Source organism: Artemia sp. Qi Xiang Cuo, chromosome 9 (assembly GCF_049724085.1).
Source record: "Artemia sp. Qi Xiang Cuo chromosome 9, ASM4972408v1, whole genome shotgun sequence".
Lineage (NCBI taxonomy): Eukaryota > Metazoa > Arthropoda > Branchiopoda > Anostraca > Artemiidae > Artemia > Artemia sp. Qi Xiang Cuo.
Genome location: NC_142802.1, coordinates 75,654,880 through 75,669,370, shown reverse-complemented (window position 1 = coordinate 75,669,370; position 14,491 = coordinate 75,654,880). Strand labels below are relative to the sequence as shown.

Here is a 14,491-nt window from a genome sequence, read left to right as displayed (position 1 = left end):
TAATTGCCTTACCATTAATGATATATTCAGCATTTCTAAACAAATTAGGCCCATTATTTGTTAAGGTAGCTATTTCTTCAGGACTCCTATTCTTCCCATCAGCTGATGTTATTTTCATTTTTGCGTGAATATAGCTGTCACCGGAAAGGATCCAAGATTCGAATTCTTTTATTATAAAATTAAAAGTAGATAGTTCAGAAACATTAACTTTTGTTTTTCTAATTTTTATAAGTACATATATTGTCTTCGAATCATCAACAATAGGTTTTTCAAATATTTGCCAAAAAGGAGCATTAACTTTAACCTCCATTTATATAAAGAAGAAATTTATTAAAATAATAGATCATTTTGATGGGTAGAATTTATTAAAATAATAGTTCTTTTGATGGGTAGAACTAAACTTTGTGAAACTTATATATTTGAAATCAGCATTAAAATCTAATTCTATTGATGTATCTATTGGTATCAAAATCCCGTTTTTTAGAGTTTCGGCTACTATTGAGCCGGGTCGTTCTTTACTTACAATTCGTTACCACGAACTGTTTGAAAAGACGAAACAGCCACTTTGACTGTAAATTAAAGAAATCAGTGGTGTTATTCAGGGCATATGGTGTGAAGGTAAAGGCTTTCTTCCCATGACGTTTGCTGTTGAATCTTGGAATTAGAAGCCTTGGCCAACAAAGAGTGATGCGGGGCCATTATCTTGAGAATAATGCTGCGCTGTCAAGGTAGTACCTTAATGATCTTGGGCCAAAAGCGCCTAGAAGTCGCCATGGGGTGGCATCGCCATTGTCTTATGTACCACCTGGTATGGAAAGACCTAATTCTAAAATGCTTTTTTGTTGGAGAGGGGTGGAGTGACTGCAAAGGATTTATACCAAATTGCTGATCAGTTGTACGTACTGCTCTTCATCAGTATAGCCTACAATACTAACAAAAAACATTTAATTAATTTTCTCTTTTTTTACCTTCGCAACTTATATTTCAGGTTTTCCCTATGCATATTACTTATTTACCACAATTGTTTCATGACAAAAATGGTAATATTACATAATGTGTGTGATGAACCGTCTAACGCGTCACGTGTAAATTTGCAGATCCAAAAGAAGGAAAAGAAAAGAAAAAGAACCAGGAGCGAAAAGAAAATTCACTGAAAAAGTGGCATTAATGAAAAAAGAAGTAAAAGAGAAGAAGAATACAGAAGAAAACAGTAAAACAGAATATAAAATAGAGTAAAAAATAAGAAAATGAGAAGAGCTTCTGAAAATTTAAGGGACCTATTCATACATTCAACATCAAATAGTCTCCCTGCAATGTTGATTTTTCGCCAATATCAGAAAGAAAAACTATGTCTGAAAACACTGTCTCTGGATCAAAGAAATGTGAAACTATATATAAACGTAGATGGCAAGAATGTTGAAGTTTTTTTGAGAAACGTTCTCCAGTCTGGAAAGCTTTTGAAAGAGAGAGGCATGGATGGAAAAAGTTTTCCTCTGCATGTGGTTTGAATTTGTAAAAAAAATTTCTAAGGATTTTGCCTTTCTTTGAAAGTATGTAATATAGGGATAGGGGCAAAATGTGATATTTTTCTATTAAGAGTGTGTTTTATGAAACTAAACCCAGCCCATCTGGGGCATTTTTATATTTTTTCGTATATTTGGATATTCAAATAGGCATGGGTTCATTATTAATTCCCTTATTTTGAATGTTTTTACAGGAACAGCCGGAGTCCTTATAAAACGTTATTAGGGTTCTGTTTTTGTTGTAACCTTTTTTTTAATCGAGAAGAAACTCATTGTTAAAAACATGTAATTTTTGCCAAAAACACATTGCCTTATGCGAAAGAACGTGTGCCAATTTGATTTCCACAGTGTATATTGTAAGATTTATTTGGTGTACTTACTTATTTATAGGTAATACTACCCATCACCTAAAACTATTGAGCTTTGTTCAAAACGGAAGAGTGCATCTACAGTTTTCATAATTTTGACAAAAAGCAAAAGTAACGTCTTTTATATTAGGTATCCTTTCAGATAGTAAGCACATAAATAGTTTTTTTTCCAGGGTAGGGCGAGCTAATTTGGGCCCCTATCCTGAAATAAAAGTGACAAATTAGATGAAAAATAAAGAAACTTATGGGACCAATAACACAAATCTCTATGTTTTTAACGCGAATTATCCCGATGCTTACTACGTCGATCATGGCTCGAATTAATAAAAAAAAATTAAGTTTTTCTGAAGGAATTCAAGCGTGAAGAGCGACGTTGAAACTTACAACGAAACAAATTGTTGCTTCATAGTCTATCTAACATATATCGATAAAACTAGTGCAAATAAATCAACTGATGGTATTCCTCTATTTATGTAGGATTATAGAAAACTAGTGTTTTGCTGAAAATACAAAACAATATAGGAATCTTGGTACAGTAAAAGCAAACCGATTAAGGACACTTTTCAAAAAAAAAAAAATAAAGTATTTTAGGATTGTTGCTTAATTTTTTTTTTCGTTTAATTTGGTATCACTTCTGCCCAATGAGCTCAGTCCACTGATTGGACCTCGTTTTGGTTCAGAAAAGGACATTTCATGCTTAGTTTGTGGACAATTCCGAAGTGAAGTCGTCTTAATAATAATAATAGGACTATATACTAGCTTTAGAATTAGCATTAAACTTGAAATTCTTCGTTGTAAAGGGAAATAACTCGATCTCCGGAGTTCGTATTATGGTTTCTTTGTTGTTCATTTCGAATTATACTAAAGTGTGAATTTTCACAATTTAAAATTGTATGTTACTCACTATTAGGTATTACAGCTGATGAGACCAAGATTTTACACGATAAATGAATACATTTTTTTTGCAGGCTGTTCAATAACTTCCTGGCTATGAAAATAAAATTCATTTTTATGCTTAAGTTCTAAGATAATTTTAATTGTACACTGAAAGTTACTAATATCACAGCTGGTGTAAGACTATGAAAAGCGTTAAAGATTAGTTTGTTGGAGTCAGGCTACGTACTCTCTTTTGACTCCTAAATCAATTAATTAAAAAAAAACAAGTTTTTTTAACTGAAAGTAAGGAGCAACGTTAAAACTTAAAGCGAACATAAATTATTCCGCATAAGAAAGGGGCTATCCACTCCTCAACGCATCGCTCTTTACGCTAAAGTTTGACTCTTCGTCACTACTCTATTTTTTAAAACAATAAGAAAACTTTAGCGTAAACAGCGAGGCGTTGAGAAGGGAACAGCCCCTTTCATATACGGAATAATTCCTGTTCGTTATAAGTTTTTTAAAGTTGCTCCTTACTTTCAGTTAAAAAACCGTTTTTTTTAAATCAAATTCTGAACGGTTTTGAGCTAATGCAGGCTTTGATTTTGGCTCACCGTAAATGAATAATCAAAACGAAATTTGCATATTAATTTTACTTTTTTTGGGTTAAATGGCTTTCTGAAAGTTTCTTTAATCTTATTTACGAACATTTTTATTAGGTATAAATATAAGTAACTTACGAATTAACTTCCGTAACGGACTTCTATCTAAAATCTATCTATCTATCTATATATTTTTATTATGTATATGAAGGGGTTCGCCCCCTTGTCAATACTTCGCTCTTCACGCTAAAGTTCGAATTTTGTTCCAATTATTTAAAAATGGTTCCTTAATCACGAAGGCCGTTAATTAGAATCAGTAGCTCTTATGAAAGTACTAAAAAACTTTAGTGTAAAGAGCGAGGTATTGACTAGGGGGCGAACCCAATCATATACGTAATGATTTCTGGTCGTTTTCAGTTTTGATGTTGCTCCTTACTTTCAGTTGAAAAACTTGTTTTTTTTAAATTTAATTTCTGATTGTTATTTTAAATGATGCTGGGAAATCCGGCGCCCCCTTCATAGCAATGCCCCTTCCCCCATGAACACTTCCTCCCTGAAAAGATCCTCCCACGTAACCACCGCCCCACCCACCCCCTACCAGCAAACATTCCCCCTGAAAACATCTGTATGCTTTCCAATAACCAATACTATATGTATACATTGGGCAAAGTTCATATCTTGCAGCCCTTCCCCGGGGACCCTGGGGATTAAGACCTAGTTATTATATTTTTCGACCATGTTGAACAAAATGAATATCTCAAAATTTTGTTTGGTTGACTTTGGGAAAAAATGAGAGTGGGCTGCCTAGTTGCCCTTCATTTTCTTGGGTCTCTTAAAAAGGGCACTAGAACTTTTAATACCCATTCGAATGAGCCCTTCCATGATATTCTAGGACCATTAGGTCGATAAGATCACCCCTGGGGAAAAGAAAAAAAAATAAATAAACAGGCATCCGTGATCTTTCTTTTGGCAAAAAATATAAAATTCCACATTTTTTTTTTTCAGATAGGAGCTTGAAACCTCTACAGTAGCGTTCTTTGATGCGCTGAATCTGATGGCGTGATTTTCATTAAGGTTCTATGCCGTTTAGGGGGTCTTTTCCCCTTTTTTGAAAATCAGGCAAATTTTCTCAGGCGCGTAACTTTTGATGAGTATTAATAAACTTGATGAAACTTATATATTTGAAATGAACACAAAAATTCAATTCTTATGATGTATCCATTGGTATCAAAATTTTGTTTTTTAGAGTTTCGGTTACTATTGAGCCGGGTCACCCCTTTCTTACAGTTCGTTACCACGAACTGTTTGATATTCTGTTTTATTGTACTTGGCTTTTGTGTTTTCAGTAAAGCGCTAGTTTTCTAAAAGAATACAAACATAGGGAAATGTCATCAGTTGGTTAATTTGCACTAGTTTTACCGATATATGTCAGATAGACTGTGAAACAATATTTTTTTAAAGTTTCAACTTTGCTCTTTACTTCCCTCAGTAAAACTTTGTTTTTTAAAATTGATCTTTGCCCGTTTTTAATTTATATTTAATGTAGAAGCAACACTGCCGGGATCTTTTTGGTTACTATGGGCTGGTTACTTTTGGTTGCTATGGGTTGTGGTTCGGTCTTTGCTCTAATGCCCTTTTTAAGATTCAAAGTCATCGGAGGACAGCTACCAACCAGCCCGCCTCCAAACGTCGTATTTTCCCGAAATGCATCCAATAGAAATAATTATTTTATTCAAAATAGTCCAAAGATCATATAACAAGGCTTTTGGGGTTTATAAAACCACCAGAGTTTGGGGGCAATGGCTGTAAGCTATGGCCCGGGGGCATTTAAGGTTTTATGGAAGGGATGGTTGTATAAACTTTAGAGGTGGCTCAATTGCTTAAAAATTGGAAGTTCTAGTTCCCCTTTAAGAGCCAAAAGACCCCCCTCCTCGAACTACAACTTTTTTCACCAAACGCATCTGAATGAAATTGTGAGATAGTTATTTTCTTCAAAATCGTTCAAAAAAACATATAGCAATTCCCCCTAAGGTTTGTATGGAATGGGTGGTAGTATAAACTTTACATGTGGCTCATTTGATTTTAAATTGGAAGTTATAGTGCCCTTTTTAAAAGGCAAAGTGATTTGAGAGCAACCAACCCCCTCATGTTCATCGTTTTCCCAAAAAAACATCCAAAAAAGTTTTGAGACATCTACTTTCTCAGCATTGTTGAAAGGTTCAGTAACTCTGTATTTGGGGATGTCAACCCCCCCCCCCAATGCTTTAGGGCAAGGGCTGTAAGTTAGGCAATTTGTTCATTGTTTACATATGATATACGTTATTGAGAAGAGGTTAAGCATGTTTGACTTCTACTTTGCCAAAACACGAAGGGCATTGAGGCGAGTCTTTCAGGCAATGTTGAGGGGAGTGTTGAAATAAATCTAAACATATTATGTGTATATTGGTTGTCAAAAGAGCATAACTCAGATATGACTGAGTGTATTAATTTGGCACTTCCAGGAAATGATAAGTGGGGTGATAAATTGACCAAAAAGGTAGTGTTTGCACGCTACTACTACTACAGCCTCCGCTGCTTCTGCTGCAACCACAACAACAACTACTACTACCACTGCTATCACTAAAACTACTATTTCTGTAGCGAGTACTAATAAGGCTGAGGATATAGAAACAAATATCATCGGGAATGTTGAAGGGTAATTTGAACTACATCAAAGCACATGAAGTATATGAATATGCAGGTTATCAAAAGTATATACCGACAATGTCACAGCAATGGCTAATTGCATTAAGTTAAGTACCGTACTAATGCTACTGCTGTGACTACTATTACAAATATACCTAAGGGTATGAAGGTGAAACTTTCAGAGAATTTCTAGGCGGAACGAAAACTGAATCAAAACTGAAGTTGTCAAAACGGCATATCAGCAATATCTTATAACAGTTTTGTGTGTGAAATTAAAACTTACAAGGTTTGTTGTGGGTGATGTTGAACTAACCAAAAGACATTATTTACATCATAATACTACTGCTTCTACTCCTACAGCTACTAAGACTGCTACTATTATTATTAATGCTACTAATACTACTGCTACTATAGCTAAGACTCCTACTATTAACTTACTATAACTACTGGTGCTACTACTATAACTACTGGTGCTACTACTATAACTACTGGTGCTACTATTACTCCTACTAAAGATAAGGGTATTAAGGCGAAAATTTTGGGCAATATTGAAACTGTTTTGAAAGTAATCAAAACACACTATGCCCATATAGATTGTCAACAGGATACATCAGCAATGCTTCAGAAACGGTTATTGGTATTAAGTTGAAGCTTTCATTGGGTGTTAAAGGGAATGTTGAAAAACAACCAAAGGTGCTATCCAGATACTGCTACTACTGCTAGTACTGCTACTACAACTATTGCTACTACAAAAGATAAGGGTATTACGGTAAATCTTTCAAGGAATATTTAGGCGGACTGAATTAAAACGAATTATAATTAAGTAGATTGTCAAAAGGGTCTAGTGCCCTTTTTAAGAGTCAAAATTGATTGGAGACCAATCAGCCCTTATCTTTAGCTCATAATTTTTCAAGAACTTCCAAACAAAATATTAAGACAGCCATTTTGTTCAACATAGCGTAACGTTCTAGTAACTATGTCTCTAGGGTTATCGGGTAGATCAATCCCCCACAATTTTGCAATTTGCCCCTTATTCTTAAAAATTAAATTTTGCTTTAAATTAAATCAAAACGCCCTGTATGTATCCTAGTTGCCAATAATACACCTCAGCAATATCCATAGAATACCTGAGAGCATTAAGCTCAAACTTTTATACTTTCATTAATACTTCTGCTCTTGAAATTTAACTAAATCAAAAGAGTGTAAGTTTACCCAAGCTGTCAAAGAGCATAGATAGAATGTTTTAGACATGGTATTAAGTTTTGTTTTTCAGGTCAACTAAGGGAGATATAACTAAATTAAATACTACTATTTGTGTTAAGATTTACAAAAGGGTGTGTGCTGCTAAAAATTGCTGAAAAACATTCTCCGACCTACAACAAGGAGGTTAAACTATAAATTCTTAAAGAAAAAACAGAGACGATTAAAACTTTTATTTCCTTTCTTCCTGAAAATGACTATGTCAATATAAAACGAACAGAAATTAACTAAAAAAAAACTTTTTCCACAAATTGAGTTTTTCAAAGAAAAGTAAAGAACTCCATTCAACCAAAAATGAGCAAAAAAAGAATCAAATAATTTACCAAAAGATATAAAAAAAACCAAAAACGAACAGAAATTACAATAAATAACCGATCAAACTCAAAACGATTAGAAATTAACATGAGTGGGGCTCACAATCCCTATGCCTTCTCAAAGAAAGAAAATAATTTGTACTTTTACTGAAAAAAATGAATTATACATGTTTTCACTTTTATAGCTTTATTAAATAAAAAATTAATAAGATTTTAAAGAATAAACATCAGCATATTTATATTAAACTGACAAAGCACATTCATTTGTTGTTGTTTTTTATTTTAGTTTTACACGAAACAGGTTTTTTTTTAAATGTAGTTGTCTTTGGTAATCAACAGAATGTTGAAGTTTGAGTTTTTGTGAAAGAAAAGTGTTTTCAAATTTGACTAATTAGTTTTGCTTATTTATTTTCACTGTTAAACGTAACAACCGTGGAAAAACACGGTACCGTTCTAAGAACTTCATAATTTTGAAGCAACCAAAGAAAATTTTAGAAAATAATAGCCTTCAGGTTGGAATTGTACTAGGATGATTCCAGGGAAATGCGTCAAAAGAAATGTATTATGGTGTCCTTGGGATTTTAAATAAACGTCATAAACTTTATTTAATAATCAATGGAAGGTAAAGACCTACATTTTGAAGTGGTAATTATTATGATTATAAATTTGACAAACTAATAATTGTCAAATTATTTGCAGTTATTGACATAATACTTGAAGTAAAGGCCTCCAACACTTCGACAGAATCTTTTTGACGTCTGATACTTTTTTCTTATTTAATAAAATTGGTTTGTGTCCAAGTAGGTAATAGATTTTGGAGCATTTCTAGTTCAATAGCGTACTGACACAGCTATGTTTAGTTTGTGCCTGTTGGTTGTATTTCCAAGAAGATATTGCTTTTTAGTTTGTTTGGCAAAAATTCATTGGTTAGTTTTAACATATGCAACTATTAATTAACTTATTAACTCTTATAATAAGCATTATTAACTTTATTAATAGGCTTTATTAACTTTATAACTTTATTAATTAACTGTACCAATAAGCACGTTTCTGAAGCTTCGAGAGGTTTGGACGAATAAATTCAGGTTACTAGATTTAGGCGGAACAATTTTAATTTTTAAGTAGTAACAAATTATTTAGTATAGCTAAGAAAAGCTACTGAACACCTCTAGTCAGCAGAACTGGAAACCAAGTTGTTCCAAACCCGAGTATGGCACCTTAGCGACTTCATCGTCTCATAATGATTAAAGATAAAATTTGATCCCTGGTCAGACACTCAAACTTTAAAAATGAGAGAAAAAAGATTTAAATCATAAACTTAATTGAGATTATGATTGAAATCATAGTCTCAAGTGTTATTATTTAATTTTAACCGTTCTGAAACCCCTGATAGAGTAAATCTGGATGATTCTGATGTTGAATCACGGGAGGAGCTTTTGTGCCTTGGTTTACCTATTGGTACATCCCTAAAGTCAACTCGAAAATTACTTATTGCCCGAACCGTACGTAAAGATCCGTAATGCATATGCTGATGCAAAAACAAGGGGGTCTAGGTGTTTTGATTAAAAATTGCATACCAGCACGTATAAGGATTGATTTTTTGCCAATGAATATTGAAATGATTTTTGAATCTTGTGTAGTTGAATGCTCTTTTCCAAATAATCGGAAGGTTTTAATTGCAGTTATTTACCGTACTCCGTCATCCAGCCAGATAGAATTTAAAAATCATTTTGAAAGTATGTTGGATAAATTAGCTAGTCTTAATACTCCTTATTTAGTTATGGGTGATTTTAATATTGATTTAATGAAACTCCTATCTGCAGATCAGAATAGAATAGATAGAAATATTTTGCAGTTTTTGGAGGGCCCACTATCTTATGGACTAAACCCCGTATGTTTTGTGCCCTCTAGAATAGCTGATACATCATTTTCACTTATTGATAATATTTTTTCACCTTATAGTGCTGTTAATACATTTATTATTCCTGATGATTCATCTGACCACTGTATAATTATGTCTGATTTTCTTATAAATTTTCCGCATAATAAAAAAAAATCAAACCAAGCGTAGAGATTTTTCACATAAAAATGTGTTAAGGTTAAAAGAAGGGCTTGGTGATGTTGATTGGAGTCCTGTGATTGATGAGAAGGATCCGAACCAATCATTAGATACATTTTATTATATTATGAATGAAAAGCTTGATCTTTTTTGCCCATATAAGAGCCCGAGAGGAAAGAAACTTACCCCAAAAAAACCTTGGATAAATGAATCACTTTTGAGATCTATTACTGAGAAAAATCGTTTATATAAAATTAGAATAAAATATCCCACGGAAATAAATATAACGCGTTTTAAAAATTATAAGAATATGCTGGTAAGGATCCTTAGAGTAAGTTAAAGACTTTATTATGAAAAATCTTTTCGAAATTCAGATTCCCTTAGAAAAACTTGGAGTTTTATTAATGATAAAATTGGAAGAAATAAAAAGTTGTTACACCCTGAAGTGTTATTTGATATTAATGGTAAAGAATTTAGAGGACCACAAGCTGTTGCTAAGAAGTTTAGTGAATATTTTGCTAGTATTGGATCATCTGTTGTTTCAGGAGAAGTTGACCTTTCTTCCCCAAGGTCGCATAAAAAATATCTACCGCCCACTGAAGATACGAGCATATTTATGGCCCCGGTTACTTTTGCAGAATTTCAAAAGGTCATTAAGAATTTAAAAAATGGTAATTCATTGGGATATGATGAACTTTCAACTAATTTGCTAAAAAATATTGCAGGTGTAATTTTTGAACCATTGCTTCATATTTTAAATTTATGCATTTTCTCAGGTACATTTCCTAAAAGATGGAAAATTGCACATGTAATACCATTGCATAAAAAAGGAGATAAATCTGATACAAATAATTATCGTCCTATTGCAATTTTATCACCATTGTCTAAAGTATTGGAAAAAATTTTAAAAGGAAGGATTACTAATTATCTAGGTAAAATAAATTTTTTTACCAAATATCATTTTGGATTTAGGGCAGGCCATTCGACGGAACAAGCAGTTGCAGCTCTTGTATTAGAAATAAATGACTGCTTAGATAGTAATTATCATGTATCTACTGTTTTTTATGATGTTAAAAAAGCATTTGACACTTTAAACCATGAAATTCTTTTTGATAAAATGGAAAATTTCGGTATAAGAGGGAAAGGACTAGAAATAATAAGATCATACCTTTATGGACGTAAAATCGTGGTAGATGTTGATGGACATTTGTCTAGTTTAAATGATCTTGAAGATATTGGTGTCCCACAAGGATCGGTATTAGGTCCGCTTTTATTTTTGATGTATATTAATGATCTTACACGATGTTTGCAGGGAAATAATGGTCTTGCAATTTTATTTGCAGATGACACAGCTGTTTCTGTTAAAGCGAAGGATTCATCTACATTAATTCAAAATTTGTTTAACACTGTTAGTTCAGTTAATCGATGGTTTGTTTCTAATTGGCTTAATAAAACGTCATACGTTCTTACCATCTCTACGTTTGTTGATAATGTTATTAAAAAAATGTGTTGTAAGTGCCAGTTACGTATGATGTATTATTAGTTGAAAATAAAAGTCAAGTCAAGTCAAGTCAAGTCAAAATTATTTAGTACCGAATTTTAAGAAGACTGAATTTATGGTTTTTGGTCATTCAAAACGTGCTACTAAAAAAATTTCATGTCAGGAGCTTCAAGTTGGTGAGCATAAAATACGTAGAGTTCAATCGTATCGTTATTTAGGAGTTTTTATTGATCCCCTTTTGTCATTTCAAACTCATATTGATCATTTACGGGTGAAACTTTCGCAAAATATTGGGTCTATGTATCGTTTGCAACATGTTTTTCCATTTTCAATTTAAAAAATAATTTATCATTCTTTGAATGCTCCTTATTTAAATTATTGCACAATTATTTATTTAAATACTTTTTGGACGCATATAAAACCCCTACAGATCCTTCAAAATAAAGCAGTGAGAATACTTGGAAATTTTTTACATCGTCCATCAAAACTTAGAGATGCATTGGAAAATGAAACATTATTTCTTTTCTTGAATTTATTAGATCTGAAACATATAAGAGAACTTAATATATCAATATGGCATTTTAAAATACATGATCCTAGTAGTTATTTTTATGAAAAATCTCTGTTGATTCTGCCCCCTCCTTCGGCTCTTAGGTGTTCTGGGACATATCGAATTCCCTTTGTTAATTGTGAAAGATCTAGATTTTCAATTAGATACCAAATACCATTTATTTCAAATAAATATAGGCTGAAAGATAGAATTCAAATTGAGGCATCATTTCGGCAAATATCAGTTCTAAGGAAGAAAATATTAAAATTATGTATTGACCTGTGATGGTGGAATAGAGATTTTTTTATTATTATTATTACTTTTTTTGTTTATATTTGTTACCCATGTTGGGATAGCCTTCCGTGCCTCACTTGTCCAGCGTTTGTTTTCTTTATGTTTGTTATGTTTTTTGTTTTTTTCTTTAACCAGGTTTTTTTTTTTTTTTCTTTTATTTATATATTTTTTTATGATTATAAAATTTTTTTTTTTTTTTTTTTTTTTTTTTTTACCCAATTTTACGAGCTTTGCTCTCTGTTGGGGGTATATGTTTTTTGTTATGTTGAATTAATCAAATAAACAGTAAACAGTTAACAGTAATGCAGATGGATCGCAGCTGAATCTTGGTAAACGCCGCCTTGTGAAAGTTTATAATGCTGTTTCCCTCCCTCATATTCTATACCTGATTCTTTTCTGGGACATTTTTAACCAATCGGATAAAATAGAAATCAGGAGGGCCTATTTTAAATATTTAAAGTTCCTTATCTGGGTTCATGGACTAGGAATGGTGGACCCATACAGCTTGCCAGATCCTCTTGATGCTGCAGATAAGCTTTTTTCCAAGCTTACAGGTTATCCGTCGAACCACCCTTGGAATCATGTTTTGTATTAATGCTAGTTTCCTTTTTATTTATTTGTTTATTTACTTTTTTCCTGGGTTACTATTATTTTTTTATATTGTATTATTTATTTATATGATACATTTAAAGAGGTTTACAACCCGTAGAGTGGCTTAATTTTCTGAATTGTTAGGTTTATTGAGTTTTAATTTGCACGTATTTGCTCCTGTTTGTGTGTGTGTTTTTTTCCATTTTCTTTCTTTTTGTTATACTCCTTCTTCATGCTTTGTATTTTTAATGGGTTATAAAATAAATAAATAAATAAAAAAAGAAATAGTTATTATAATACTACCAGCCAAAATTATAGCTTATAGTGCCACTGCGAGTTTTTTCTTAGTTGTCTAGGAATTTCTAAGCAATCGCACTGTATTCTTTTTTCTTTCTTATGTCGAACTGTTTATTAGGGTAATCTTAGCTATAAAATTCAGCAAAAAATGACGGTCTTATTAGTCACTATTTAAAAAAATTTTGCGTCAAAAAGTTATTTCGAGGGCAGCAAAAGTTAAAAATCTATGTAAAATTTAAAGAATAAGCAAACAAAAAAAATGTTAAAGTTGAATTTATTGTTTTGGGAAGGGGGATGAAAAAGGTAAAATTATACGAATTAGAAGGAAAACATAGTAAATTATGGGTAAAACCTGAATCTCTCGGGAAGTGGGAGGAACTACTGCTTTCCATGTCTGTGCACGGTCCTTTTTCACTCCAACCTATTCAAAGTTTCACTCTTTATCCCTCCCCCAAACGAAGCTCCCATGAATTATGCAGAAACTGAAGGTCTCACCTCCTTTACTTGTCTTTGAAGCCTATCATGCCAATTCAAGATACTTTTCATTTTCTTTTGATATTGGTAGGTCGATAGCAAAGTGTATTCAGCAACAGTTCATTTGCTACAAGGAGAGAATCAACTTGAACAATGGCTGACCCAAACTGCATTCAAGTGAATGGAAGATATGGCCTAGCTGAAATTAATGAAAACAGCAATCCAGAACCTGGTCCCAGGGATTTTCTTCTGCATTCCAATGAATCTGGCGACCAAGTGAAACTGAAGAAAGAGTTGGGCTTGATGGAAGGGACTGCAATTATCCTTGGTATTATCATGGGGTCGGGTAAGTGAATAATTGCACTCAGACATTGGTCACATATTATTTATATTAATATTAAAAGTAAAGAAATATTACGATGAATAGAGAAAATCTCCATTCTTCTTTTTTCGAATTGTTCTGGAAAACAGTAAACTTCACAAAATACGCAATTTATGATGCTTTCATGGGTGAATTTTACCCATAATATCCATTTTTCATAGAAATTATTGGAAAAGCCGTTATAGAAAAAAAGAATTATACAGAGGGAGGAAGCTTAGGAATTTTTTAGTCAACTTATATGAAAATTCTTGGCAAATTCTCGTTCGTAAATATAATATTTTGTTGTTGTCAATTAATTTATAAATTTGAATTATTCTTTTGGTCTTTAAAAACATTCATAAAACAATATAAAAACACTAAAATATAGTTCGTGGAACCTTTGCAGCAATTTTTCAGAAAGCAGCAGTTCCAAAGAGCACATATTTCGGAGCTTTGCTGCAGTTCAGTTGTTTTGTGTGGCGAAAGGAGTCTGGTCTGCGGTCTACCTTCTTCTACCTCTTTCTTCTTCTACCTCTCCCCGGTCTTTTTCTACAGTTCTTAAAGGTCTACCTTTAAGAACTGTAAGCCCATTTTTCCACTTTTGAGCGATTATATTACACCACCTGTCGGCTCTACCTTGACTGGTTTATCGGCTGTTTCTACTAAAAACTGTACCGGAAAAAAACATTACCCAAAGCTTTTTCTTTAAGAGGGCTAGAGGAAAGGGCCCCTATCC

The 14,491-nt window shown here is 32.7% G+C and overlaps 1 protein-coding gene across 4 annotated transcripts in view; it reads left to right on the top strand.

The window, feature by feature from the left end:
* The first annotated feature begins 1,454 nt into the window (after nt 1–1,454).
* gb (solute carrier family 7 member genderblind) overlaps nt 1,455–14,491 on the top strand; it is a 197,498-nt gene continuing 184,461 nt past the window's right edge. For 3 of the 4 annotated variants that reach the window (XM_089094183.1, XM_089094184.1, XM_089094181.1), the window contains exons 1-2: nt 1,455–1,550; nt 13,486–13,740. In XM_089094183.1, coding sequence (XP_088950309.1) covers nt 13,548–13,740 — 193 coding nt within the window. In that variant the 5' untranslated portion in view covers nt 1,455–1,550; nt 13,486–13,547. Of the gene's footprint in view, nt 1,551–8,478; nt 8,555–13,485; nt 13,741–14,491 lie in introns of those variants that run through there. The other variant, XM_089094182.1, reaches the window with a different exon arrangement.